Below are 27781 nucleotides of genomic sequence, written 5' to 3'. Positions count from 1 at the left end.
ACCAGGTTTATAGTTGTTTTGCATCAGTGAAACAGTGCAAACCAGTCAGAGTTTACTAGTGAATCTGGCCCTTAACTTGCAATTGGTTTCTTGATTTAGCTGATACAATTGTTTTTACCACTGTTATGAAAACATACTCAAAGCTTTTTCCTGACATGGTAGTAAAAATGCCCCAGTCCTGTCCTGAACAAAGTTTACTCTGTGAGTGGGTGAAGTGGCGATGGTGGTGGTGTTTTTATGGTATAATTATTTTTGTAAAAAATACACAGGCACACTTAAAGTAATCTTCCAGGATATGAAACTGGAACTTGACTGTCACAGCTGAAAGGAAACAGATCTATTTTTTTTTAAGTTATCTAAAAGGGTTTGAGGCAGACGAGAACAGGACAGTGCAAGGATTAGGGAGATAGAGTGAATGTAGATGAGAGGGAAGGCTCTTCCTTTGAATAGCACTGGTGGCCAACACACAGTCCTCCTCTCCCATGGGCCCCCCACACATACCAGCTTCCCCCTATCCTGTCCACTTCCTCATTCTCTCCTGATGACCTCCCTCACTGTCCACCTCAGGTCTCCCAACACCACAAAGCAGTACCATGAGAGTCAAAAGGAGAAGGGAAGGGGTTGTGTGTGAGGAGAGCTTGTGGGTCTTGAGTGAAGATGAGCATGAAGAAAGGAGCATTATCTGTGATGTCACAATGGCCCCAGTTAAGAGTGGCCTGAGCTACTGAAGCTGGCCCATAGTCTATGAAGTAATCTTAATAATTAGATATAATAATCAGTAACTTAGCATAACTATAACCTAATTTCTTCAAAAGTAACCTATGCAGAAAATTTCAATTAATATTCATTATATGGAAAGTTTGAAGAGTCTCTATTATTCCATTGCTAAGATAGTTGGAGACAAAAAAGGTTGATACTGTGTGCTAAATTTCTTAAGGGATCCATTTTAATTATAAGTCCTAAACTAATTTCATAGATTTACTTGTAAATTCTCAGAAAATTTATTCATTCTGTACTCAAAAAGGAAGCACTCAAAAGCAAACTTTTGTGGAGAATTCACTGTGTTTTCATGGGAGTTGCATCCCTGCTTTAAGTTCTACATTAAACTTTAGCTATGGAACCATGAGCAGTGCCTCCCTGATAACTTCAGAGCACTCCTGTCAGACAGGTAAAACATTGAGCATTGGTATATTATGCCCTGAAACTCTGTTAGGTATAATTATCTCAATAATATAATGAAACGGGGAGCTGAGCATAATGAATACAAAAACATTGCAGCATGACCACTCAGCAGCTTCCACACCAATGGCCTGATCCTGCAACATGCTTCAGCACCTTATACAAGAAGCTGTGCACCCTCAGCTCCCACTTCGGTGAATGAGAGCTAGGGGAACCCTGCATCAGCGGCCCCTAGCAGCACATCTTCCGTCTTGCTGCGGGAGAACCCCAAGCATGTGACTGTGATAAATAAGATTAAGGCTGAGTTATGTTACTCTGAACATACAGACTGGCATTTTTACACTTCTCTAAAGTGCCAGTCCCTCTGGGACCCAGACATGCGTGTATTGAACTGAGAGACCCTGTCTAAATGTGCAAAGAGATGAGACACAAAAGGGGTGGCAGTGCCCTGTGGAACTTTTCTATCTAGCCACATGTTTTAAAATTATATACTCAAGTGTCAACTGATCAGTGGGATCCAGAGTGCTATTGTTGGCATTTGGGCACGAGGCCAGACAATGAAGGGTTGATTTCCAGACCTGATTTCCAGACCTAGTGGAGACATATAATTAACCTAGTAGGATTTGCTTCATTACCCCTGTCTATTCCAACCACCAACAGAGCAGAGGCAGGTGTGATATTTGGTTTGCCACTAATCCCTGAGCTCTCATACCCAAAATTGTGCCAAAATTTACTTCCTCTTACACACACCCAAAAAATACAATGGAGAACAACCCATGTTAGAATACAGGCGCACCCCCTGCACAATTTGGGACATACTGCTGAATTCCATGAGGCTTTTCTAGCATTTCTGTCAGGATTGTTAAATGTGCAGTGTAGCAAGAGGAATTGAGTTCTTTAAATTGAATGGCAGAGAGCACTTTTTTTATTCAAGCCGCTGCTCATTATTAGCCAATCTCTAGAAAAGACTTTCACAATTCATCTTTCCTTATAATCTTTGTTCCTTTCAGAGGAATCCCTCTCCTTCTCTCCTATGTAAACATCTGACAGAAGGTAAAAAAGAACCAGGTAGGGAACAGTGTATTCTGAAAGAAGCAGCATGTACTCTAGAAGATGATCCTGATGTCCCCGATTCCTTACCACCAAGTTGACAGAATTCTGAAGTTGCTGAAAACAAACTCTTTCCTGGGGGATTTCATATTTATTGCACAATGATCCAAATGTCTACAGCCTACTCGACTTGGAAAGATCCATAAACTGTCCTCTCTGGGCCAGTCACAAGAATTGAGGGGTTTGTTGGCATTCCAGAAGGGAATGCTGTGTTAACCCATATCTAGCTCCTGTATGCTAAAAAGAATGGACAAGAGCCATTTTTTTTAAATCAATCCAAATTCTGAATATCAACCATGCATGGGAGCCAGAATCAAAACTGGCATAAAACAGCATAGCTACATAGTCTTCAGTAATCTAGGCCAATATACAATAGTTAAGAATCTGGCCTGGTGAGTTTAGGTAACAAATTACCTGTATCCTTGTTAATGGCTTTTCACTTCACTTTAGTAATGTTAACCTAATTTTCAGATTGTAGCCCAGTTAATAAATTTATCTTTCATTCTACCAACATTGAGTGTGATTTGCCACTGGTATTCTAGTTTTACATTAGTGTAACTCATTGAATCAGGACTGTAATCTCTAACCACTAATCAGATTGGTATTACATCATCAGATCATTGTTCACTGATAACATTTTTAAAGTAATTAAACTTAAGCTAGGGAGCAACAATTTATTCATCCAAGATGGCAAGGATCTGTCATTCTAGTGCACCAGCATCAAGTCAGATGATTATATCTAAATTATTTAATTACTGTAAGTCAAATAGCGATCATAAATCAGTTTTTAAACATCTCAACCTCACTCCAACATTTATTTTCCACAAAAATGTTAGTTTTGCCTCAACTTTATTCAGTGAAAGTGTTATTTTCTATTGGACCATGGCTTTGGATATTATAAAACCAGATTTTCAAAGTAAGGTGCAGTCATATGCAGACATTAGTGAGCACAGACTGACTTATGCACACACATCCTTGATATGATTGTGTATATCAAGTATATGTGAACTCACGTTGCATAACTGCATGTATAAATTGAGTGCCACTTGCTTTCCTTGAAAATTGGTGCGTTTGAGATTCTAAAAGCACAATAGTGTCTGTATTAATAGTTACTTTGCTTACATTATTATTTAGATTCCAGTCACATCCAGAGTGTGCTAGTCTCTTTTCATGATGAAGTTACAGTCCCAGCCCCATTCTTTGTTTTAATATGAAAACTATAAAAACTAATTCTTCCCAGTATCAAAATAACAGTGACTGTTTATTATACCCAAAAATCTTTTCTATCATTCTGTTTTTCTGTTGTTGTTTTGTTTTTTTAGTAAACTTTTCAGTACTTGTGAGGAGTGTCAAATTAACAACCCTGAAGACCGAACTCATTTATCTAAGGAACAAATAAAGAATAGGTAGTGGCAAAGCAAATTGTCCCACCTCTCCCCTGACAAAGCACCCTCAGTGGGCGGTCCAGCTGCTGTGGGAATGGGGCTCAGTGGGGTGGGGATCCGGGTGCAGATGGCTTGTCGGGGTGGTCCAGGTGCAGAGGAAGTGGGGCTCATCAGGGTGGTTCTGAATGTGGGGGGGGTGAGGCTCAGCGGGAGGGCCTGGGTATGAGGGGTTCTGGATGCATGGGGGTTGGGCAGATGGTGGAGCAGCTCCTTGTACAGGGATCCCTCCCCCTGCAGCTGATGAGTGATGAGCGCAGAAAGCGGGTGGAGGAGGTTTGCAGAGCTTCCTGCAGTGGGGGAGGGTGGAACTGGGCATGGGTCTGACCCAGCCCCAGGTGCCATGCAGGGGAAGAGGAAGTCCCATCCTCCCCAGCTCAGCTGAGCCCGGCACAGGGTAGGAGCCACAAGCCAGGTCTTTCCCAGTCCTGCTCCATGCCCCACAGTAATTTACCTCTCTGCCGGCTGCCCTGGGCACCCAAAACGTACTGCTGGGGAGGGTTGTATGACGGCTCTTGTGGCTTCCCTTTGCTTCCCTGTCAGAAAGTCATTTTTCTGTGGGGAAGCAAAGAAATCTGTGGGGAACGTAAATTCTGCGCATTACTTTGTCAAGATCTGACTTGGTTTTTCACGTACTGCACTTCTCAACAGTCCTCAAAGAAATGGCTTTTTCAAAGCTATTACCATTTCATGGTCTATGTACTGCACAGTGAGCATACTCTGTGGCTATGTATCAAGGAGGGTTTTCAGTGTCTTATCGGAAATTACAATGCAACATCAATGAGATATTGCACTATTGCCCTGTCAGCTTCAGCAAAAAAAAATCAAAATACATGATGTGTGATTGGTTTTTACTTTTCTAACATAGAACAGATAGCTTATAGGCCAATGTAGGCATTGATTCAGGAAAGCACTTAAGTTTGTGTTTATTTTTAAGCATGCTATGATATTACTTATGTGGTTAAAGTTAAGCTCTGATGAATCTGCCATCATTTTTTAAAATTCCAGAAATGTCCCTATTACTTAACAGCATCTTACTGTATTTCATCTTTGAGATAAGTTGATTGTTTTTTTCCCCCAAACTGTACCCACACAAAAAAAGAATCAAAGTTGACTCCAAAGTGATTTTTAAAGTCTCTAAGTTATAAAGATTTAAAAAAATATATCTAGCTTTGTTGTAGCAAGAACAGGCAACCTTGCTAGAGGGATCAGAGCTGCCACTTTACCCTAGATTTTTCAGTGAGCATTTATGTTGGTTCTTTTCACCTTGGTATAATTAGAATGGGTTCACACTTATACTAAATAGATAGTCTTCATTTAATATGAGGAATTTCTGGAGACACTGGATTTTATATGTTTGAGACTGCCATTATAGCTTCCATTATAGGTAGTGGTTGCTGTTCTAGTAAACTTGCATTTTTTAATATAAGATCTTAATCTCTCTTTCTGACTTTTTGTTTATTTGTTGTTGCAGACCATCCACCTGTACTAAAAGTTGATGACAGACAACGGCTTGCAAGGATACGGAGAGAGGAACGGGAAAAGCAGTTAGGTGAGACATATAACGTTATTTAGCAGCTATAATTTTCAGGATTGTACTTTTTGGGTAGAAGTACCTAATAGTATAATATGCTTATCCCTAGCAGCATAAGGAAAAATAATGTAATTAAATATGCAGTATTGTTCTTTTAGACATCTCATTACATCTTGAGGGTAGACCTGGTGTTCATGCATATTCTGGTATTTGCCATTACTGGTCCTATTACATGTGTCTTAAAGCTCTTTACAGTATTGAACTAAATGGGCCAAATTCTGCTCTCATTTACATCAGTATAAGTGAAAACAGCTCCACCGATTTCTTCTGTGGAGGTTCTCCAGACTTAGAGCAGAATTTTTTCTAATACATTGAACACAATCCTGTGTTGTACATAAAACATGATAGCAAATTATGTCAATGTATAGATTGAATTTTAGATTTGTTTTTTATTTTTATTTTTACTTGATCAGATTCTTTTTTTCTGCTTAGTGTGTAGATTGCATCTGTTCATGCCATTAAAGTAATAGTGTGTGCATACACAGTACTCATAACCAGACTATCCAGATAAATATTTACACCAAGGTTAATTGACAAGCAGCTATTTTTTATCTTGATGTAGGATAACAAAACAAATTACAGGCTATAATCTTTGTATTTTTCTTACACACGATTTCTAATAATAAATCACACTTTTTTTTTTAAATCATTCCTTATTTCTTTTAGGGTAAAGTCACACCACTGAAGCCATCAAAATGGAGCTTAAGTCATGCACAGGCCTTGTGCTGGTGTGAATTTCACCCATTGCATATTGGCCCAAATTCGGCTCTCATTTAGAACACTAATCTTGATGGTGTTACTCCATATTTACACTAGTGTAAATGAGAGCTGAATTTGGCCCATTCATATATCATAAAGGTAAAAAGATTAACAAAGGTTTGTATGGCTAATAACAGTTGCATGTACTGACCCATTTTTTAAAGCAGCCTGTTGTCAGTGTTCTCAGTGGACAATTTTTCCTGTAAGTTTCTGCATTTCATGTTTTTTCTCTGCTAAATGAAACTGAGTGATAGCTGTGAAATTTAAAAGTTTTTAGAAAAAAATAAGAATAAATTTTTAGGTCCATGCAAAAGTGGCAAAATGTTCTGCCATTTCATTCCAGAGAATTTTGCACTCCACAAAAAGGAGTTGCTTATCTTTTTCATTTATGCATAGGAAAAAAAAGTGAGAAGCCAATTCAAATTCAAATGTGATGGTCGTGAATTTTGAATGGCAGCGTGTCATTCATTTTCTGGGGGTTTTGGTGTAATGTCTGAAAACTTAGGTCTCTGGTATGTTCATGTCAGGGTAAATAGATAAACTAGTTACACACCACACACTCCATTGTCTGAGGCATCAAATGCAGGTACAAGAGACAGTTATTCATCCATTGCATTGCAACTGCATCTGTGCAGCAGATTAAATGCAGTCTGTGCTTTTTTGGAAATTGCACATATGTAGCCTGGTACCCTGCTGACCTCTGACATGCTCCCTTTTTTGTAAAAAAGCCTTGATCTGGAGCAGCACTGAGCACCCACAGCTCCCATTACCTTCACAGATGCTCAGGAGTTGCAGATGCTCAGGATTGGGCCTAGCAAATGAAAATCCAAATGAAATCAAGAGCCAGGATTTTTCTCAGCTTAGCGTTAGACAAAAGGGGACTGCAGGGAGCTATGTTGGAATTTAGGCCAGGCAGGGGACACACAAAAAAACCCTTCATAGCAAACACCAGTTTACAGCAGCGTCAAAAAAATGGACAGAGTTTAGCCAAGAAAGGATATACTCAATTCCGCGCACACAGCCTCTGCAGCAGTAGCAGGTACAGCAGGCACACAGTAAGGGTATGTGTCCACTTAGAGCTAGAAATGGTAGACGCGCCCTACGATGCAAGGTTTCATCTCCAAACAGTATCTTACTGTTAATGTAAGCATTGCTGAATGTGACCTATTTGTTTTACCCAGACAGTCACATGACTGGAGCTGTGTAAATAAGCCCACTCCCTCCAGGCTGCTGCCATAGGATATCATGACATCAGTGATGAGAATGACACAGTAAAAGACAAAGGGAACAATAGCTACAATCGCAGCATCTGAAGCAACAGTTTGATGGTGCTTCTCTGCCTGCTGAACATTGAAGGTGTTTCCCCTGATGCAGTGTTAGGACCAGGTGGATCACCTTAACGTGTTAGCTGCCTTCTGTTCACTGACTTTGGGTTTCTTCCTGTTTCTCTCTTTTATGGAGAGACTTCCTAGAAGCATGCCCATCTATATCCAGGAGAATTTACACATCAAGAGTTTGGCAATCGTCTCATCCTCATTGTGGTCAAATGTCACTTCAGCATCTGGCTAAGCAATGCATTCCTAATTACTTGGTCCTTATTGTTGGTTACATTTGGTAAATTAAACCTAAATTACTCTGCAGCCGCTCTTGAAGGTCTGCAGGCAGAACCGAAAGGTTGGTAGATGGCCAGTGTGCAGGATGCTGGGGTATGTCCATGGGGCCTGGCTCCCTCGCTCCAGCTGCTGACACTTCATAACTGTGTTTCTACTGGAGAAATATATTTTACTTTTGTGAATATAGAACCACAACTGCTGTTGCTCTTGCTGGTCCTCTCTATGTTGAGATATGCCTTCGGTGACACAAACAGAGCATGAAAACTCTGATCTGCCTCTGTGTACTATTGAATATACCCTTTATAAAACGACACACTAAATCAGAATATGCCATCTTTTCAGTAGCTAAAGGGGGTGGGGAAAAGAGTTTTGTGTGTCAGTGGCCTTTAGCTGACTTTGAGCACTGCTCATTTGAATGCAAAGACCTTGATTTTTTGCTTAGTAAGAGGGATGGAAAACATAATTCTATAATCCTTTCAGAATTTAATTAGAGTAACTCTCCTTCTTTTAAACTAGTAAGCATAATTGCAACTGTTCATTTTGGCCAGTAAACCTAACTTCAGTACCGGGAAGATTGGTTGAAACTATAGCAAAGAACAAAATTATTAGACAAAGATAAACATGATCTGTTGGGGAAGAGTCAACTCAGCTTTTATAAAGGGAAATCATGCCTTACCAAATTCAATTAGAATTCTTTGAGGGAATCAACAGACATATAGTGTATTCGGATTTTCAGAAAGCCTTTGACTAGGTCCCTCATCAAAGGCTGTTAAGCATACTAAGCAGTTATGGGATGAGAGGGAAAGTCGTTTTATGGATCAGTGACTGGTTAAGAGAGAGGGAACAGAGTAGGTATAAACAAACAGTTTTCACAATGGAGAGAGATAAATAGCAGGGTCCCCCAACGTTCTGTACTGGGACCAGTGCTGTTCAACATATTAATAAATGATCTAGAAAAAGGGGTGAACAGTGAGGTGACAAAATTTGCAGGTGATACACAATTTCTTAAAATAGTTAAGTCCAAAGATGACTCTGGAGATTTACAAAGGGATTTCGCTAAACTGGGTGACTGGGCAACAAAATGGCAGATGAAATGCAATATTGATACGTGCAAAGTAATGCATATTGGAAAACATAATCCCAACTATTCATGCAAAATGATGGGTTCTGAATTAGCTGTTACCACTCAAGAGAGAGATCTTGGAGTCATCGTGGATAGTTCTCTGAAAACATCCACTCAATGTGCAGCAGCAGTTAAAAGAGCTAACAGAATGTTAGGAACTATTAGGAAAGAGATGATAAAACAGAAAATATCATAGCTGCTATATAAATCCATTATACGCCCACACCTGGAATACTTGCAGGCAGTTCTGGTTGCTCCATCTCAAAAAAAAAAAAAAAAAAATTTAGAATTGGAAAAGTTACAGAGAGGGGTAATGAACATGATTAGGGGTATGGAACAGCTTTAATCAGAGGAGCGATTAAAAGGAGTGGGGCTGTTCAGCTTAGAAAAGAGATGACTAAGGGGGGATATGATAGAGGTCTATAAAATCATGATTGGTGTGGAGAAAGTAAATAAGGAAGTGTTATTTACTACTTCTCATAACACAAGAACTAGGAGTCACCTGGTTAAATTAATAGACAGCAGGCTTTAAACAAACAAAAGGAAATACTTCTTCACACCACATATGTGGAACTTGTTGCCATGGGATGTTGTGAAGACCGACATTATAAATGGGTTCAAAAATAATTAGATAAGTTCATGGAGGTTAGGTCCATCAGTGGCTATTAGCTAAAATGTTCAGGGATGCAATCCCATGCTCCGTATGTCCCTAAACCTCCAACTTCCAGAAGCATCTGGCTCTGGCCACTATCAGAGAAAGGATACAGGGCTAGATGGACCATTGATGTGAGCCAGTATGGCCAAGCTTATGTTCTTAAGTTATGGCATACAGAATGACGGCAAAATAAAAAAGGAACAAAGACAAAGGAAGAAAGCAAGAACAATTAGATGGATCCATCTCTAGTTGGCTGGAACGTGTCTCCTCAGCAACACAGGCTACTTCAAGCCCATCAGAATTTCAAATCAAGTTCAAGGTCTCGGTTCTTACCTTCAAGGTGCTCCAGGCCTTGAGCTCAAGATATCCAAAATACTGCCTAAAGCTCTGAGATATGAAGACCATGGTGGATAACTATGCTCCCCGGCACATGGGAACTCTGTACAATAAGGGTTAAACTCGTCTGTGCGGGCAACAGAACTTTCTCGGGGCCAATCCGAGATTGTGGAATGAACTCCCACAGGAACTAAGGACCTTCACAAACCTCACCACCTTCTGGCCTAAGCGCAAGACACATTTCTGTAACCTTGCTTTCTATAACATAAATACATAGCAACACATGTATTAAACAACCCTAGCAGACAAGACACTCCACTGCACACTTTTCTCCCTCCGGACAGAGGAGGAGAGAACAAACACATGACAGATGTTAGTCACATTGCTTAATGCACTTCTGGAAGGTGTATACTACAGTGATGAGTATGGTGTAAGAACCTATTTGGGGTAGAATCATCATCTGTCAAGCTTCTACATTCTCCATTCAGCTCCTATTTTTGGATTTCTGTCTAGGCAATCGCTCTCAGAGGTGTTGACATAACAGAGTGTTCATTCTTTCCTCAATAACAGTGCCAGCCTGTAAAGGTTTTTCTTTCATAAGAAAAGTCAATCCAGTCTATACATCCTGGGTCACAATACTGATTTCTTTTGTCAAGAGGGAAGTTAGAGACAGGCCCCCAGCTTAGGAAGAAACTCAAGAAAAGAAACAGGAGAAGAGCAAGTTGTAAGAGACTTTCTGTGGAGTATTAAAACAGTGTATATGTTTCAAAAATATTCAGTTGCTTGTACAGTTTAAAGAACATCACAGCCTTGTTTTGATACAGTGAGGGATAAATTGCCATTCAAGATAACATCAAAACTACTTTCAAAGTTATTTTGGATTGTAAAATTTTAGCCTCGCATTTTGGTAATACAATGAATCTTTTCCCCTTCCTCTGCTTAACATAATATTGACCTATCTGTTTTCATCATGGCTGGTTATCAAATATGGCAAGGGCTCATTTAGAATCTCAAAAACTGGAACTAGAAATCCGTTCCCAGTCTGCACAATTGAGAGGATTAATTAGGCAGTAGCTTAGACAAACTCTAAGTCTGATTCTCCTCTGAGCCTGGTGTAAATTAAGAGTACATGCATTGAAATCACCTGAGTAAAACTGGGGTAAGAGGAAAATCAGGTCCTATGGCACATACAACAGAACAAATTCTTTCTGATGGCTGTTCCTGTATTATAATGATCAACTAATATTAATGTGAGGCTTAATTAGAATTTCAAACACTGGAAAAGAAAACACTTTAGTCTGTACAAAAGCATTGAGAATCTCAAAAACTGGGGGAAGGGGAAACACATGCTGGTCCAGATCATCAGCTGACAAAGTCATTTGTTGTTTTTCTTGCTCCCCTGATAATTTTCAAAATGGTCTTTCCAGCAAATCAGAGTGGGCCGGCCCAAAAGGAGTACCCCTAAATGTGCTCAGGTCCATTCCTCTGGCTCCTATCCCTTTCTTCTCTTGTGTGTTTTTCTGTCTCTGGCCTTTTCAGTTTGCTTTGCTGCTGCTGTGACTGGTAAATGTCCACTTGTAGGGCCTAAAGATGTGCATGCAAGTGAGCTGCCCCAAGGGCAGAGTATAAGCTTTTGGCCTCATGCTGGTGCTGGAGCCAAGATGTGCTGCAGCCTGTCAAGAAAACAGTAAAAGTGAAACAGGGTTTTTGCCAACTCATGCTTTTACTGCGAGTCTCACAATATCTTGTACTCTTCTTAAAGCTCTCCTATAAGAGGAGAATCTCAGCTTTCGTTTAAAAAAAAAAGTGTTTCTAGCTCTTTTGGTTATAGAGAAAAGCCTAAAAATGTACCCCAAGGTCATGCTGAAGGCTCAAACACCAGAAGGCAAATAAAAACACCCATTTTATTGTTATTTTAACAATGTTAGGATTTTTAAGCCATTCATCATTTTTGGGGCCTGACTCATGGTTTTTGAATGCTTGGGGTTGGCAGTATTAGAACATTACACAAAGTGTTGCTATTTTTGTTGTTGTTTTGCATGGATTATGATTTTAATTGTTGGGCAAGGCACATATAGGCATTAGATAGGCTTCTTTTTGTGTTCTTATGTCAAATCAAAATAAATCAGTGCACAAAGTAAACTGAAAAAAGATTGCATTTCTCTACTCTTTATTATAGTAATCTTTACATGTTGCTTGTAACAATAGTAGGTACAGATTTTCAGATAGAAATATGATTTTTCAAGTTGACAGTGTTCCTTTAAGAGACCTCAAAATGCTGTATATTTGCTGGATTATGCAAGACTTGTCTTTCTGAGATGGAAGTGTCTTCTGCACTCTGGTTATATCCTGAAGATTTTCCTTTTTACAGAATTCCACCTGAATTTTCAAAGCCCAATATTATGGCCAGTGACCTTTCAGTTAAGGATGATGGAATGGGACTTTTAGCAGCAGTGCCATTCATCAATCAGCTATCAAGGCGCACATAGAAAGTGCCATGAAATGCTCTCTACCACTCTATATAGCCATCAATTTCCTAGGCCTGCACCAGCCGGGACAGAGAGACAACTCAAGAGAGTGTGAGTGTGTGTGTTTGTGTGTGTGTGTGAGAGAGAAATATACAAAATTACTACAGCTTACTCTGGTTAGCTGTTGTATTCCAATCCTATGGGAGAGTCAACTGGGTTCTGCCTGCCTTATGTATCATGGACAGGATCACTAAATTACAGATTCAAGGCCAAATTCTGCCCTCATTCACACCTAAGTGATCGTATTTACCTCTGCATAGAACGCAATGGGATTTGCACAAATGTAACAGAGGGCAGAATTATTTATTTATGGTGAGGATGCACAAACCAGACAGAAAACTGACTGACTCTCAGTTCCCAGATCGAGTCTGCAGTTGTGGCAGTTGGAAATCCCATCTTTTAAACTTGCAAGATGAGCAAAATTCATCTGGAAGTCATTAAGTCACAATCATTATGAAAGCCCAGCCATGACATCATTTTTTATATACATGCAATGTTCAGAGTAGAACTGCACTTTCAGCACCTATATTATGTGATATAGAGCTGAACCTAACTTTTCAAACTCTGAACAAAGCATGCATTTTCATCAGTTTGATTCTAGGTATCCAGCAGCAGGCCCTAGAAGAGCCTCAGGTTGACCTAATGCCGTTCTGGTCACTAAGTTTTAGAAATATGGGTCAAACGCACACTCCTTCATGTTGCTGAAGATAGAAGAAAAGCCTGGCTTTCCCAAACAGAATCCATGTATCAGCTGCTGTGAATTGCTTTTTACATGTTCTACTCAACTTTTCCAAAAGCACTTTAAATGCCGAAGAAATGCTTTGTGCACTTGGCGTCTGAAAAGAGTCCAGTGTGACTCCACAACGTCACCAAATAATTTAGCGTTTCAACAGAAACGCTATAGTTAAGAGTAAAAAGAAAAGGAGTACTTGTGGCTACAGCTCACTTCATCGAAAGCTTATGCTCAAATAAATTGGTTGTCTCTAAGGTGCCACAAGTACTCCTTTTCTTTTTGCGAATACAGACTAACACGGCTGTGACTCTGAAACCTATAGTTAAGAGTGTGCAAGCACTTGCGTTCTCGGCCTATATATTAAGATGAAAAATACTCCTTCCAGGCTGCAAATTGGAAGGAAAAAGAACAAGAAAACATTCAATGAAAGTGAAAGACAACAGGGTTGAAACCAATAAAAACAAATATTACACTAAGCATAAATCAGCATGTGGAACTTGTAAGATAGTACTGAGGACAAAAAATTCATAGGATTCAAATAACGCTGAGTGTTTAAATGGGTGTTGAGAACATCCACGCTTTGGATGAGAATCTAAAAAAATAAAACCTGTAAATCCTCCTGCATCTGATCATAAACCAACTGCTAATTTAGGAAAAAAAAACTTATGGGCAGCTTGTTCTATAATTGTGCACTATAATACTTCTTGATCTTTTTCTGAATAACTGAGAGAGTCAGGATACTGGACCAAATGGAAGATTGGCTAGATACACTACGGTAATTCCTTGTTCTTAGATTCTTGTCAGTTAAGGACTCTTTTTTTTTTTTTTTTTTTTTTAGATGACTGCTTTCAAGCTGTACAAGCTGTAGTTTCCGAGTAAGGTGGAGTTTTTTTGGTCTGCCCTAGGGGGAGTGAGTAACAGTAATAGTCCAGCCTGGCATTGACAAAAAAGTTAAGCCAACTGTGATTTTGCTGATGTTTATGTTACGCGAGAGGGTGGTCCTTTTGGATCCTGCCAAATTCTGGTGGATACACTAGGCTTTCAAGAATTCCTTGTTCTATTGCAAGTGTTCCAAGTGCTCGGGTGCTGGAGTGATCATCATCATGTAATTGCTTAGACAGACGTTGTCAGTCAGAATCTGACTGAGTATAGATGACTGAGGAGAACAAAGGTCTGTAGTTTCACTAGACTGTGAGCATGTTAGTCTTGCAGCTTGACTGTCTTTCACCTTCTAGCATTCTGGATCCAGGAGTAGAGCTGATCCAAAATTTTCCAGTGAAATACTGGTTTGATGAGCCTGAAATGTTCGACCCATGGGAACCCTGCAGGGATTCCTGATGAGCTCCTGGAGACCTCATTGACTCCATGGTCCACAGTTCTGGGGCAGACCCGCAATGCCTGGGCTTCCAGGGTTTCCAGACACCCTGCCGTGGAGCTAGGAACCTGGCAGTCCAGTCAGCCCGAGGGGATCCAGCTCCGGCTACGGCTCTCTGGACTTCCAGGCATTCAGCTCTGTGACAGGAAGTTGGGAAGTCTTAGGAGCCCTGACTCTAGGTGGGGCTTGGCTCCACAGCTGTGAGCCTAGAAGCCCTGAGAACCCTGGCTTCAGGTGATGTTCTCATGGCTTCCAGGCTCATAGCTGCAGAGCTGGGAAACACTATGTGGTGGTGTTTCAGAATTGAGTTTTTTTCATGTTTTCTGTTTTGGTTTGAACTAAACTGAATTTTTTCTTCAGATGCTTTGGTTCAGGCCCCCCCAAAGCCTCTGCTTCTGCTTGGAGGAAAATCTAGACAGACAGTAGATTTGTGACATCTCCTAAACCTACTCATACACTGGTCACCAGATTGTGTGTGCGCCCGGGTAAGTGGCTGGGGACGGAAGACAATCTGAGATTGATCTCTGTGTGTTTGTCATCCATGAGATTTCCATCTCTGCAATTTATTTGCATGGGGGCAGGGATGTGAACCCCATCCCTCCTATTTTTTCCAGAATGGGGCACAAGCAGGTGTTTTCCTCTACTGTTTCTGAACTCTGGCTTCCCAGCTGCTGACAAATGAACATGTGTTCCTGAAATGACATTTTAAATTACTTTGTGTTGAGGAATGTTTCATTTTGAGCGTGACATACAACAATGCTTTTTTGATGTGGCATTTTATAGATTGATGTGGAATTGCTTCATTCCCAAATGAAGAGCCCAATAATGTATAAGTGTATTGTGTATTCTTTCATGAAACATTGTTTTGAGTTTGCAAGTAAATTGGAAGAGGCATTTTGCTTTCTTCTGTATGTGTGTCCATCAATATTATTATTTAGAAGCTGCCTGTTGAACCACATTCAAACAGTCTTTGAATGTTGATATTTGTGTGTTACATTACAACAAAGCAATAACTTCTGTGCTGGCAAACAGGCTGCATTTCTCAATGCAAAACCTAGATGAGCTGTTACTTGTATCCTATGAACCCGAGCAAAGAGATGTCTAACTTCTCTCCTATTGGAAGTTGCATAATGTTTTATGTAACATGTTTAGCTCTTCTGCAAACTGGAATTGGGATTTTATTAATACCATGGCATTATGCTCCATTGTATTATTGTTGCTGAAGAAAAGAAAAACAAAACCTTTTTCCTAGAGCTAAAAGTTTAAATTAATTTTAGAAAGTCCCTGTAGATTCAGTCCCTGTAGCTTTCAATGGTTTTTAAAGTGGAATTTAGAACTTTCTGCCACAAGGTAAATTATTTCCTAGTTTAATAAGCCAAGGAACAATATTAGAAGTTTGTATATGATTTATCAATTGCTTTTATATTTTTAGCAACTTGAATTACAGGAGGTCACCTTCAATCAGTCTTCTAATGAGAACTAATCTAACTTGTTCACTCTCCTCTGCTAAGATTAAGTGAGGTATCAGTTTACCATCTTAAATGTTCTTTATCAGGGGATAATATCCTGTCCTTTCAGTGGGATTTAAGGCTCTAATAAGTCTTTTCTATCTCTGAGTCTCAAGCATTTTGGTAGTTCTGTACTGTACCTTATTGTGACAACTATAGTCTTCCTTGAGGTATAATGCCCAGCTCTATATGTGCTACTGCAATCAGAATGAAAGTCTGACAGTCCTTTAGGTAACAAACACCACCCCTTTCTGGTTAGTAATTGTGTTATTTTATGTACTTAACGCAATGCAGTGTACCCAATAAAAGTACTCTGTTTATCTTCTTAAACCACATATAAGAAAAAAATTAAATTTGATCATATCTGACCTTTGGGGCAGGGATTTTATCTTACTGTTAGTGCCGCCCAGGGGATTCAGGGGGCCTGGGGCAAAGCAATTTCGGGGGCCCCTTCCATAAGAAAATTAGTTTTGCTGCCCCAAGCGGCGAAGAAAAAATAAAAGAAAAACCCAAGTTGTGCCACCGAAGAAAGAAGAGGACAGGAGGACCCGTTGCCAAATTGCCACAGAAGACTGAAGCAGAGCGATTGAGCTGCTGCCGAAGTGCCGTCAACGAGGAAGAGAGGGACTGAAAGACCCGCCGCCGAATTGCCACCGAAATTGCCCCCACCCTGTCTGCGGGGCCTGGGCCGAATTGCCCCACTTGCCTGCCCCCTCTGCGCGGCCCCGCTTACTGTCTGTAAAACCTCTAGCATACATTTGGCATAACCACAAATATCTGTCTTCCTGCTACTCCTTGATGGTCAGATCATGGTATCTGTTCGCATGGATCCACCCGCTAGCATTGTGCTGAGTTCAGTGAGTTCTGCATGTGACACTAATGCATGATGTAGCCTTTCATTGTTTAGAGTTGGGCAGTTTCTTTCTAACATGTTGAAAGCATACTAGATCACAGGCATGTGGTCTCAGCTAATCACTACAGCAGGGAAAAGTATGAAACAAAACATCCAACATGCCAGGCTGATTCAAAGAAAGAAAATCATGGATAAAAGTATGAATGCTTTGGGGTTTTTTTACATGTGACTTGGTATATTGTGTCACTTTGTATTTTGGCCACACTATCACTTTTAGACTGGTATTCTCTCTTCATGCAGGCAGATGTAAAATAATTGTAAAATCTCCATGCTGCACTTCCTTTATCCTCTCTCTTTACTCCCACTGTCATTTTGGCTGGCTTCATCTTGCATTACTTGTAGATTGTGTATAGACTTTAAAGCTTTCATTTGGGATGATCTTTGCTGCAGAGACCCTTTGGTGCCAACTGGCAAAGGGTTCGCTACTCTGCATCAGCAGCTCCTGACAAACTCACTACACCTAACACACCACTGTCATAGTATTTATACACAAATAGTGTCTTGTAAGGTATCAAATGAAAGCTGGTGTCATGACGGTCATTAATATCATTGTGAAATATATGTTCTGATGATATTTAAAAAGTTCTGTTTATAGTGAAAACACATCCTGAGAGTCTATCAAGATATGAGTCACCAGCAGAGGCAGGTTTTCTCTCAGACCAGGGGTGTTTGTCCATTGAGCTGACTGACTTGTAAATTAAGTATTGTATTGTTTCACAATGGGCTGCCATCAACAGTCTGAGCTAAATGCACATGTAAACAGGAAGAGAACAGCAGAGGGAAAAAGAGCTATATTTGGGGGTGCTCTTCAGAGGTTTATTGGACTATAACCCTGTCATCCTGCACCCCAGGAAGTAATCAGGCAGTGCAATTATATTCATGAAAACAGGATCCCAAGTGGGCCTGGCTACAAATACTGCAAGGAAGCTTTAGGTGAGAAACTGCTTTGGACACGTATTTTAGCCTGTTACATTTAGCCTCGAAGAAACACGTTATACTTTGGCTTTATATGTAATCATTTGTTTCCATTCTCCTGACTCAGTATCTCTTGGCTCTTAACCTTTGATGATAAACATATGATTGTTTTCCTATATCTCCTGTGGCAAATTGCCGGCACTACTTCAACAGGTCTCGCGCTTTCTCTTCTTGGGGAGGGTTCAGGGCAACGTTTCTCGCCCCTGAACTGGGGTATTAACTGCCCAACTAGTGTCCTAGAGGAGGGGAGTGGAGAGGGAGGGACCTGGGCCTGCCCTCTACTCTGGGTCCCAGCCCAGGGGCCCTAGGGATAGCGGTAAACCACTTGAATTAGCGGTTCCTTCCCCTGGGCTACTTCCCTCTCCTGCCCTTCAGGTTGTGGGGCTTCCTGACCTCCCTCTGCACAAACCAGGTATCCATTTACCTAGGGTCTTGGTCTTCTTAGCCCACCGCAGCACTTCTCCAAACTCTCCTCTGCTTCCCTCCAAACTGCTCTCTACTCCAACACCAGTCCACTCTGCTTCAACTCCTTCCCTTGTCTGATTGAAGCAGGGGGGTTTTTTCAGGTGCTCTAATTGGCTTCAGGTGCTTTAATTAATCTTTAGCAAACTTTCTTCCCTCTACAGGGAATAAGGCTCCCTTCTAACACTCTCCTGCTGCCCTCTGGCAATGCTGTATCACATATCCCTCCCCCTACCCCTGCTCAACACCATGGGGTTGAGCTACTTGGGACGAGAGGCAGTGCTGTCGTGATAGGCCATCAGCGTTGCTGTGTTGGCTTCTGGCCCTATGCTGTACCCGGAAATGGAAGGGCTGCAGGGATAGGAACCACCTAGTCACTCTTGCGTTCTTCTCCTTGTTTCTGTGCACCCACTGGAGTGGGGCGTGGTCTGTCACGAGGGTAAACCGCCACCCCAGTAGGTAGTAGCGGAGAGTCTCCATAGCCCATTTTACTGCCAGACATTCCTTTTCAACGACGGCATACTTTTGTTCCCTGGGGAGGAGTTTCCAGCTGAGGTACAAGATCGGATGTTCCTTCTCCCCTACCATCTGTGAAAGAACAGCTCCTAGCCCTACTTCTGAAGCATCTGTTTGTAGGATGAATTCCTTCTCGAAGTCTGGAGCGATGAGTACTGGATGGCAGCAAAGGGCTGTCCTTAAATCTGCAAATGCTCCTTCTGCCACATCAGTCCACTTTACTATCTCGGGGCCTCAAGCCTTTATCAGATCCATCAATGGCCCTGCTCTTGTGGCGAATTGAGGGATGAATCTCGGATAATATCCTACTATCCCTAGAAATGCTCTGCCTGCTTTTTGCAGACTGGTCGAGGCCAACCTTGTATTGCATCCATTTTGTTCCATTGGGGTTTCACCAAACCTCTCCCTACTACATACCCGAGGTATCTGGCCTCAGCTAGTCCTATCACACATTTGAGAGGGTTGGCAGTGAGGCCGGCCTTCCACATGGCGTCTAACACCACTTCTACTTTTCCGAGGTGTGTTTCCCAGTCAGGGCTATGGATGACTGTCGTCTAGATAGGCGGCGGCATACTTGGCATGGGGTCGCAGCAATTTGTCCATAAGTCGTTGGAATGTTGCAGGGGCCCCATGGAGTCCGAAAGGGAGGACAGTGTATTGGAACAGGCCATCGGGTGTAGAGAAGGCAGTCTTTTCCTTGGCATTTTCGGCCACAGGAATTTGCCAATATCCTTTGGTCAGGTCTAGAGTGGTTAGGTATCAGGCCTTGCCTAACTGATCAACTAGCTCGTCAATGCATGGTGTCGGATAGGCATCGAATTGGGATACTTCATTCAACTTCCGGAAGTCCGTTGCAAAACCTCAGGGTGCCGTCAGGCTTGGGGACTAGGACGATAGGGCTGGACCACTGGCTGTGGGATTCTTCAATAACCCCAAGTTCCAGCATCATCTTCACTTCTGTCCTAATTTCTTCCCTTTTAGCTTCCGATATTCGGTATGGTCTTGTCGTCACCCTTACTCTGGGACTGGTGATAATATGATGTTGGACCAGTGTCGTACGGCCCGGCCTTGTACAGGACACATCCTGGTTCCATTGGATCATATCAAATGACCTCTGTTAGTTGTTCTGGAGTTAACTCAGAAGATAGCTTCACCTGCCCCGTGCGTCGTCTGTTTGGGGTGGAGCTCCCGAATGACCAGGCACATCTCTCGGTCACGCTAGGGCTTCAGTAAGTTGATGTGGTAGATTTGCTCTGGTCTTTGGCTGTTTGGTTGTCTGACCTTATAGTCCACCTCCCCAGTGGCTTCCACTATCTCATATGGTCCATGCCAGCTGGCTAGGAGTTTGCTTTCTGCTGTCGGTACTAGCACCATTACCCATTCGCCCGGCTGGAATCTCCGTACTTTCGCCCGAAGGTTGTAATATGTCCGCCGGGCCTCTTGTGCTTTTTCCAAATGTTCTCGTACTATAGGGGCTACTCGAGTTATTCGCGCTCTCATCTGTGTCACATGCTCAATGACATTCTTTCCTGGGTTGGGTTGTTCTTCCCAATCTTCCTTGGCAATATCTAATATTCCGCGTGGGTGGCATCTGTATAGTAGTTCAAAAGGAGAGAAACCAGTGGACGCCTGGGGGAATTCCCGTATAGCAAACATTAGATACAGTAGAAGGGTATACCAGTCTTTTCCGTCCTGTGCTACCACCTTCCTGATCATACTTTTAAGGGTACGGTTAAACAGCTCGACCAGTCTATCTTTTTTGTGGATGGTAGACTGAGGTCTGTATGGCCTGGATGCGGAGTAGGGTACATAAGTCTTTCATTAATTTTGACATGAATGGGGTTCCTTGGTCTGTCAGGATCTCCTTTGGGATGCCCACTCTGGCAAAAACCTGGAGTAGTTCTTTTGCTATTGCCTTGGATGTAGGGTTTCTTAAAGGAATGGCTTCTGGATACCGTGTGGCGTAGTCAAAGATGACTAGTATGTTTTGGTGGCCCCATGCCGATCTTTCCAATGGGCCCACTATGTCCATTGCTATCCTCTCGAAAGGGGCTTCAATAATAGGCAAAGGTACTAATGGGGCCCGCAAGTGAGGTCGGGGGCTATGCAACTGGCATTCAGGGCAGGAGGCACAATAGTGCTGGACCTCTGCACGTATTCCTGGCCAATAAAACTTTCTTAGGGCTCTTTCCAATGTCTTGTCTACTCCTAGATGTCCCCCAAATAGATGACTGTGAGCTAACTCTAGTACTGCCCTTGTGTGTTTCCGTGGGACAAAGAGTTGCTTTACTTCTTCCCCTCATATTTGCACTATCCTGCACAACAGATCACGTGTGAGCACATAATGTGGCCTTGGGCCTTTCCTTCCAAGGATACACCATTTACTTCCACTACCTCCTGGCTTCAGATGCTTTAATTGGCTTCAGGTGCTTTAATTAATCTATAGCAAACTTTCTTCCCTCTACAGGGAATAAGGCTCCCTTCTAACACTCTCCTGCTGCCCTCTGGCCATGCTGTATCACATTCCGTACTGTGATGTTATAAAGAACCTGATCCTGAGATGTACCAATCAAGCTGTGTGTGTAGTGTTCCCTTGGGAATAGTGGACATGGTTGTTACTGTGAGTGTCCTGTGACAAGGGCTAGGCAGTACAGGGGGATGTTTCAGCGCATTTCAGGGACTGGGATACATCAAGTATTAACCTGCCAGGCAAAGTAAGGGCTGGTAGAGGACAGAGCGTCCTTAGGCATATGCAGCATACGCACCCCTGGGTCTTAGCGTCCACCCAGCTGCCTCTTCCTATCCCTGTTCTGAAGTTTCCTGCAGGCTCGCACCAAAGCTGGCTGCTGCAGCCTGGTGAGCCCTCCTCTGGAGGGGATCTAGTACTTAAAAGTGAAAAAGTCCTTCCAGCCTGCCAGACCTATTAGAACAACACTGAAACTGCTAAAGAGCCATTCAAGGGGTAATGAAGCCATTTAACAGGCATTTGCCAACCTCCAGATATATACTGTCAGTTTCTGAATTTACTGACAAAAACAATTGTCCATTACTGTAATATTTACTCAGAACACTACAAGACCTTAGTTTAAAATGTGCTTTAAAAATATTTCATTAGTGTGTTGCTGAAGATTATAAAATCACATTTCTAAAAAATCCTTGCATAGATTTTTAGATGCACAATCTGAGTATTCATCTTTAGCCTTAAATGCTTGGATCTTCAGACATATAGTTTTTTTTTAAATAAGTCCTTCAAAAGACCACCTTTACCTAAAATACACATGCAAGCCCGGGCTGCCATCAGGCATAGGGGCACCAGTTTAATAATACTGCACAGAGCCCCATAAATCCTAAGGACGGCCCTGCCAGAGGAGATTGTAGGGTTGGCTAACAGATTAGTGTCAGGGAATTGACACCCAGTTTAGCACCAGGAAGTCTCTCTCTCACTGAGCCGGGGAATAACAGCTCTGGGCACTCCAACAAAGTGTTACATGATCTCATATTTTTGCTCACTTTATAAATAATCATCTTGGTTCGCTCTGTCATCTGCTGTGTCTTTTCTGCTTTTTATTAAATATTTTCATTTTGCGATGTTTCGGCCAGCATTTTTCCACACTCCACATTTATGCAATTAATATAATTGAACTTTTATAAAACAGAACGTTGTTTCTAACCAATTGATAGGAACAGTGCCACTGTCCATTGGATGAGTGTGCGTTTTTCTTTAAAATATGCCTAAATACCATGTGTGTGTGTGAACTTGATATAACACTCACATGTGATTATGCAGATTTAAGATCTTTAAGAATATTTTGTGTGTTTGGGTTATTTGGGAAAATAATACATTAGTGGAACATAATCTACTCAGATTTGGCCCCAAATTTCTGACAGTTGGTTTTAAACAAAAATAATTCTCTTCTTCTTAGTGTCTACAATCCAAATGTTGCTATATTGAGCATATGGAAATTAAATGGACTATAAACAAAAGTGACAAAGTGGGTGAGAGTAATGTCTTTTATTAGACCAACTTTTTTTGGTGAGACAGACAAGCTTTCGAGCTTATGCCGAACTCTTTTTCAAGTCTCTCACCAACACAAGTTGGTCCAGTATTACCTCTAATACCTTGAGACCAGAATGGCTATAACACTGCATATAAACAAAAATGAAATTCAACATCAGTGTCCAAACTGAAAGTGAAGTGGATTTTTAAGTCGTTCTATTATAATCATCTCAGGTGGTGGTATAGCACAGGTAAAGAAAGTTCTTTAAAATGATTTTAACTTGTCAGTATTCCTTTAATATTTCTTTTCATCCAAGGGCAAACAGAATCCTACATCTCTCCATATTTTGACTGCACTAATCCTGGGTCGGTACTAATCCCATTTTATCACAACTACTTTCCTTTCAACAAGGGGCCACTAAAGTGGACTCTCTTCTGGTCCCATCAGCAAAAGCTAGCATAATTATTATTTTATTTGAATTAATTTTGTAGTGAAATGATAAACGAGAGAAACATTTCTAAGTATGCTTTCTAGAGTACATGTCTAAGTTTCAAATCATTTGGTGCCATTAAAACCTGGACACTGTATTGCTTACAGCTCATAAATGTATTGCAGTATGTATTGCATTTCTTATTCTTAATGTGGGGAATACCAGAAACACCACTGGCAAGGTAAATATTGTGTTGCCATAACAATAATATCTTAATTATACCCTCTGTAGTACAGATACAGGAGTAAGATTTTTTTGAGCTAGTTGAGCAGTGGGGATTACTGTTTTAGTACAATAAAAAGGGAGGATTAAGAACTGAGCAGATGTGGTATTCTTTCAGTAAGACTGTACAAAGTTAAACCCATCCCCAACCTTCGTCCCCCTTATACTACTTATGATCCAGATCCTTCACTGTAGCCATGAAGTACCTGGTGCTCCTGAGGAGGTGGAGCACAAAGCCATCTTTGCATTCCCCTAATCATGGGGCTGCCTTAGCACTAGGCCAGTCTCTGGCATAAACAAAAGCATCCTGAATGCTTCTCTTATCCATGCCAGCTACCAACAGCCCGCAAGCTCTGGCCATCCCTCCTGTGCCAGAGCCTGGACTGAGGGTTTGGTGTAGGATCTAGATTAGCTCTGCTCCACCAAAGGATCCTGCTACACAGGTGCCAGAAGATTGTGAGCGAGCATCTTTTTTGTTTTGTATTTGTACAGTGCCTAGCAAAATAGGGCTCTGGTCCATGACTGTGACTCCGAGGCACGACCACAATGCAAATGATAAATGATGATGACAATCTGCCAATTGTAGAGCAGCACTGTGATGGGAGGTGGGTGCAAAATGCTGCAGTATACTGCAGGGTCTGGACCATTATTTCTTCTGTGTATACTAAGGTGTAAACTGCAAAGAGGAATGAAAAGTGGGTTAAGCCTGGAAATATATGCCTCCACTAGCAAGCCTCTGTTAATAGCTTTTACTTTTTAAAAATTAGTGTTCCATCTGGGAATTCCTCCTGACATGTCCTACTTCACTGAAACGTCTAAAAATGTGCCGTTCTCAACATCACTAAAATCAGAAGCCTCGTTGAAACCAGGGATCAATGACATTGGAGAACGATTCATTCTGGGGGATGGTCAGAGGAGCAGGAAGTGCCAGGAGGATTTCTGAGAAAAATTTTTTGTTTTAAAATGAGTTTAAATATTTCTGTGATGTGTGTCCCCCACAGCCTGGTTAGTGGGGAGCTTTCAGCATATGCATCTGACATTAAATCAGCTGTAACTACAACTTTGAAGTTTACCTTTCCATCAGCCAGCCAGCCATTTTTTTGGCTGATGAAATGTACCCATTTTTAGCCACAGTTAAAGAAACAGTGATGCATTTTATCGCTAACGTCACAGAAAGGTGATCAGCGTCTAGGAGACAAAGAATGCAGATTTGTGACAGCTGAGTTAAGGTGAAATTCTGTGAAGAGGAGAAGGCTTTTGGTGGTGTCAATTCTGTAAAGTCAGAATCAATAGAAAACTAGAAAAATACTGAATGCTAGAGAATCTCCACTCAAATAATCTGCTCATCTAAGATGGCCACCACAGCAGGAAATATTGGAAAAGACCGCAGTAGTTTGGCCTGCCTCTGCATCGGTGGCAAACCAAGAGCCAGACATGTCAGATGGGAGGCAGCAGGCCCCCCTCTGTTTGTGCCAGAACAATGGGAAAAGAAGCTGGGACTAAGTGGGTGGTGGGGACCTGAGAAGCTCAGAGGACAGTGGAGACTGGTTTTTGTTTCCCATTGCTTCCTTCCCGCAGTTTATGGACAACAAGAAGCTATGAGCCCTCATATGCCCACTCCTCTTCTACACGCACCCTGCCCCCAATGCCCCTGCTTAGTATATGCAGACTCTGTTGTCTGTGTGCATCTTTCCAAACAGCAGGTGAGCAAAACATTAACAGAAACCAACAGTTTAAAATAAAAAACTGTGCAGGTGACTCAGGAGTTAGTTAACTTCACCAAAATGAAATTAGGTCACATTGGTAGAACAGGAGGACTTGTGGCACCTTAGAGACTAACACATTTATTTGAGCATAAGCTTTCGTGGGCTACAGCTCACTTCATCGGATGCATAGAATGGAACATATAGTAAGAAGATATATAGATATATATACAGAGAAGTTGGAAGTAGCCATACCAACTGTAAGAGGCTAACTAATTAAGATGAGCTATTATGAGCAGGAGAAAAAAACTTTTGTAGTGATAATCAAGATGGCCCATTTAGACAGTTGACAAGAAGGTGTGAGGATACTTAACGTGGGTAAATAGATTCAATGTGTGTAATGACCCAGCCACTCCCAGTCTCTATTCAAACCCAAGTTAATGGTATCTAGTTTGCATATTAATTCAAGCTCAGCAGTTTCTTGTTGGAGTCTGTGTTGGAAGCTTTTCTGTTGCAAAATTGCCACCCTTAAGTCTTCTACTGAGTGGCCAGAGAGGTTGAAGTGTTCTCCTACCGGTTTTTGAATGTTATGATTCCTGATGTCAGATTTGTGTCCATTTATTCTTTTGCATAGAGACTGTCCGGTTTGGCCAATGTACATGGCAGAGGGGCATTGCTGGCACATGATGGCATGTATCACATTGGTAGATGTGCAGGTGAACAAGCCTCCGATGGCATGGATAATGTGATTAGGTCCTATGATGGTGTCACTGGAATAAATATGTGGACAGAGTTGGCATCGGGCTTTGTTGCAAGGATAGGTTCCTGGGTTAGTGTTTTTGTTGTGTGGTTGCTGGAGAGTATTTCTTCAGGTTTGGGAGCTATCTGTAAGCGAGGACTGGTCTGTCTCCCAGGATCTGTGAGAGTGAGGGATCATTTTTCAGGATAGGTTGTAAATCTTTGATGATGCACTGAAGAGGTTTTAGTTGGGGGCTGAAGGTGACAGCTAGTGGCATTCTGTTATTTTCTTTGTTGGGCCTGTCCTGAGGTAGGTGACTTCTGGGTACTCTTCTAGCTCTGTCAATCTATTCTTTCACTTCAGCAAGTGGGTATTGTAGTTTTAAGAATGCTTGATAGAGATCTTGTAGGTGTTTGTCTCTGTCTGAGGGTTGGAGCAAATGCGGTTGTATCTTAGAGCTTGGCTGTAGACAATGGATCGTGTGGTGTGTCCTGGATGGAAGCTGGAGGCATGTAGATACGTATAGCAGTCAGTAGGTTTCCGGAATAGGGTGGTGGTTATGTGACCATCGCTAATTAGCACAGTAGTGTCCAGGAAATGGACAGCTTGTGTGGATTGGTCTAGGTTGATGGTGGGATGGAAATTGTTGAAATCATGGTGGAATTCCTCAAGGGCTTCTTTTCCATGGGTCCAGACATTGAAGAGGTCATCAATGTAGCGCAAGTAGAGTTGGGACATTAGGGGACGAGAGCTGAGCAAGCGTTGTTCTAAGTCAGCCATAAAAATGTTGGCATACTGTGGGGCCATGCGGGTACCCATAGCCGTGCCGCTGACTTGAAGGTATATATTCTCCCCAAATGTGAAATAGTTGTGGGTGAGGACAAAGTCACAAAGGTCAGCCACCAAGTTTGCCGTGACATTATCGGGGATACTGTTCCTGATAGCTTGTAGTCCATCTTTGTGTGGAACGTTGGTGTAGAGGGCTTCTACATCCATAGTGGCCAGATTGGTGTTTTCAGGAAGAGCACAGATGGATTGTAGTTTCCTCAGGAATGCAGTGGTGTCTTGAAGACAGCTGGGAGTGCTGGTAGCGTAGGGCCTGAGGAGAGAGTCCACATAGCCAGACAATCCTGCTGTTAGGGTGCCAATGCCGGAGATGATGGGGCGTCCAGGATTTCCAGGTTTATGGATCTTGGGTAGCAAATAGAACCCCAACCAGGGGTATTCTAGGCATGTGTCTGCACAGATCTGTTCCTGTGCTTTTTCAGGGAGTTTCTTGAGCAGATGGTGTAGTTTATTTTGGTAATCCTCAGTGAGATTAGAGGATAATGGCCTGTAGAATGTGGAGTTAGAGAGCTGCCTAGCAGCTTCTTGTTCATATTCCAACTTATTCATGACGATGACAGCACCTCCTTTGTCCGCCTTTTTGATTATGATGTCAGAGTTGTTTCTTAGGCTGTGGATGGCATTGCGTTCACCACAGCTGAGGTTATGGGGCAAGTGATGCTGCTTTTCCACAATTTCAGCCTGTGCACGTTGACGGAAGCACTCTATGTAGAAGTCCTGTCTGTTTCGACCTTCAGGAGGAGTCCACCCAGAATCCTTCTTTTTGTAGTGTTGGTAGGAAGGATTCTGTGGGTTAGTATGTTGTTCAGAGGTGTGTTGAAAATATTCTTTGAGTCAGAGACATTGCAAGTCGGATTCTAGGTCACCACAGAACTGTATGTTTGTGGGCCTGGAGGGACAAAAGGAGATAGGACAGACTCTTCTGCTTGGCTAAGAGGATAGCTGGAAAGATTAACAGTATT

At 41.9% G+C, this 27781-nt stretch overlaps 1 protein-coding gene across 9 annotated transcripts in view; it reads left to right on the top strand.

Annotated features, from left to right (window-relative positions):
- The window catches only part of MAP7 (microtubule associated protein 7), a 189307-nt gene that overhangs the window by 104655 nt on the left and 56871 nt on the right, over positions 1-27781 (top strand). For all 9 annotated transcript variants that reach the window (XM_074948494.1, XM_074948492.1, XM_074948491.1 and 6 more), the window contains exon 3: positions 5206-5283. In XM_074948494.1, coding sequence (XP_074804595.1) covers positions 5206-5283 — 78 coding nt within the window. The remainder of the gene's footprint in view (positions 1-5205; positions 5284-27781) is intronic.

Source organism: Natator depressus, chromosome 3, assembly GCF_965152275.1.
Source record: "Natator depressus isolate rNatDep1 chromosome 3, rNatDep2.hap1, whole genome shotgun sequence".
Lineage (NCBI taxonomy): Eukaryota > Metazoa > Chordata > Testudines > Cheloniidae > Natator > Natator depressus.
Note: the sequence above shows the minus strand (reverse complement) of the source record. Positions and strands in the feature narration are given on the sequence as shown.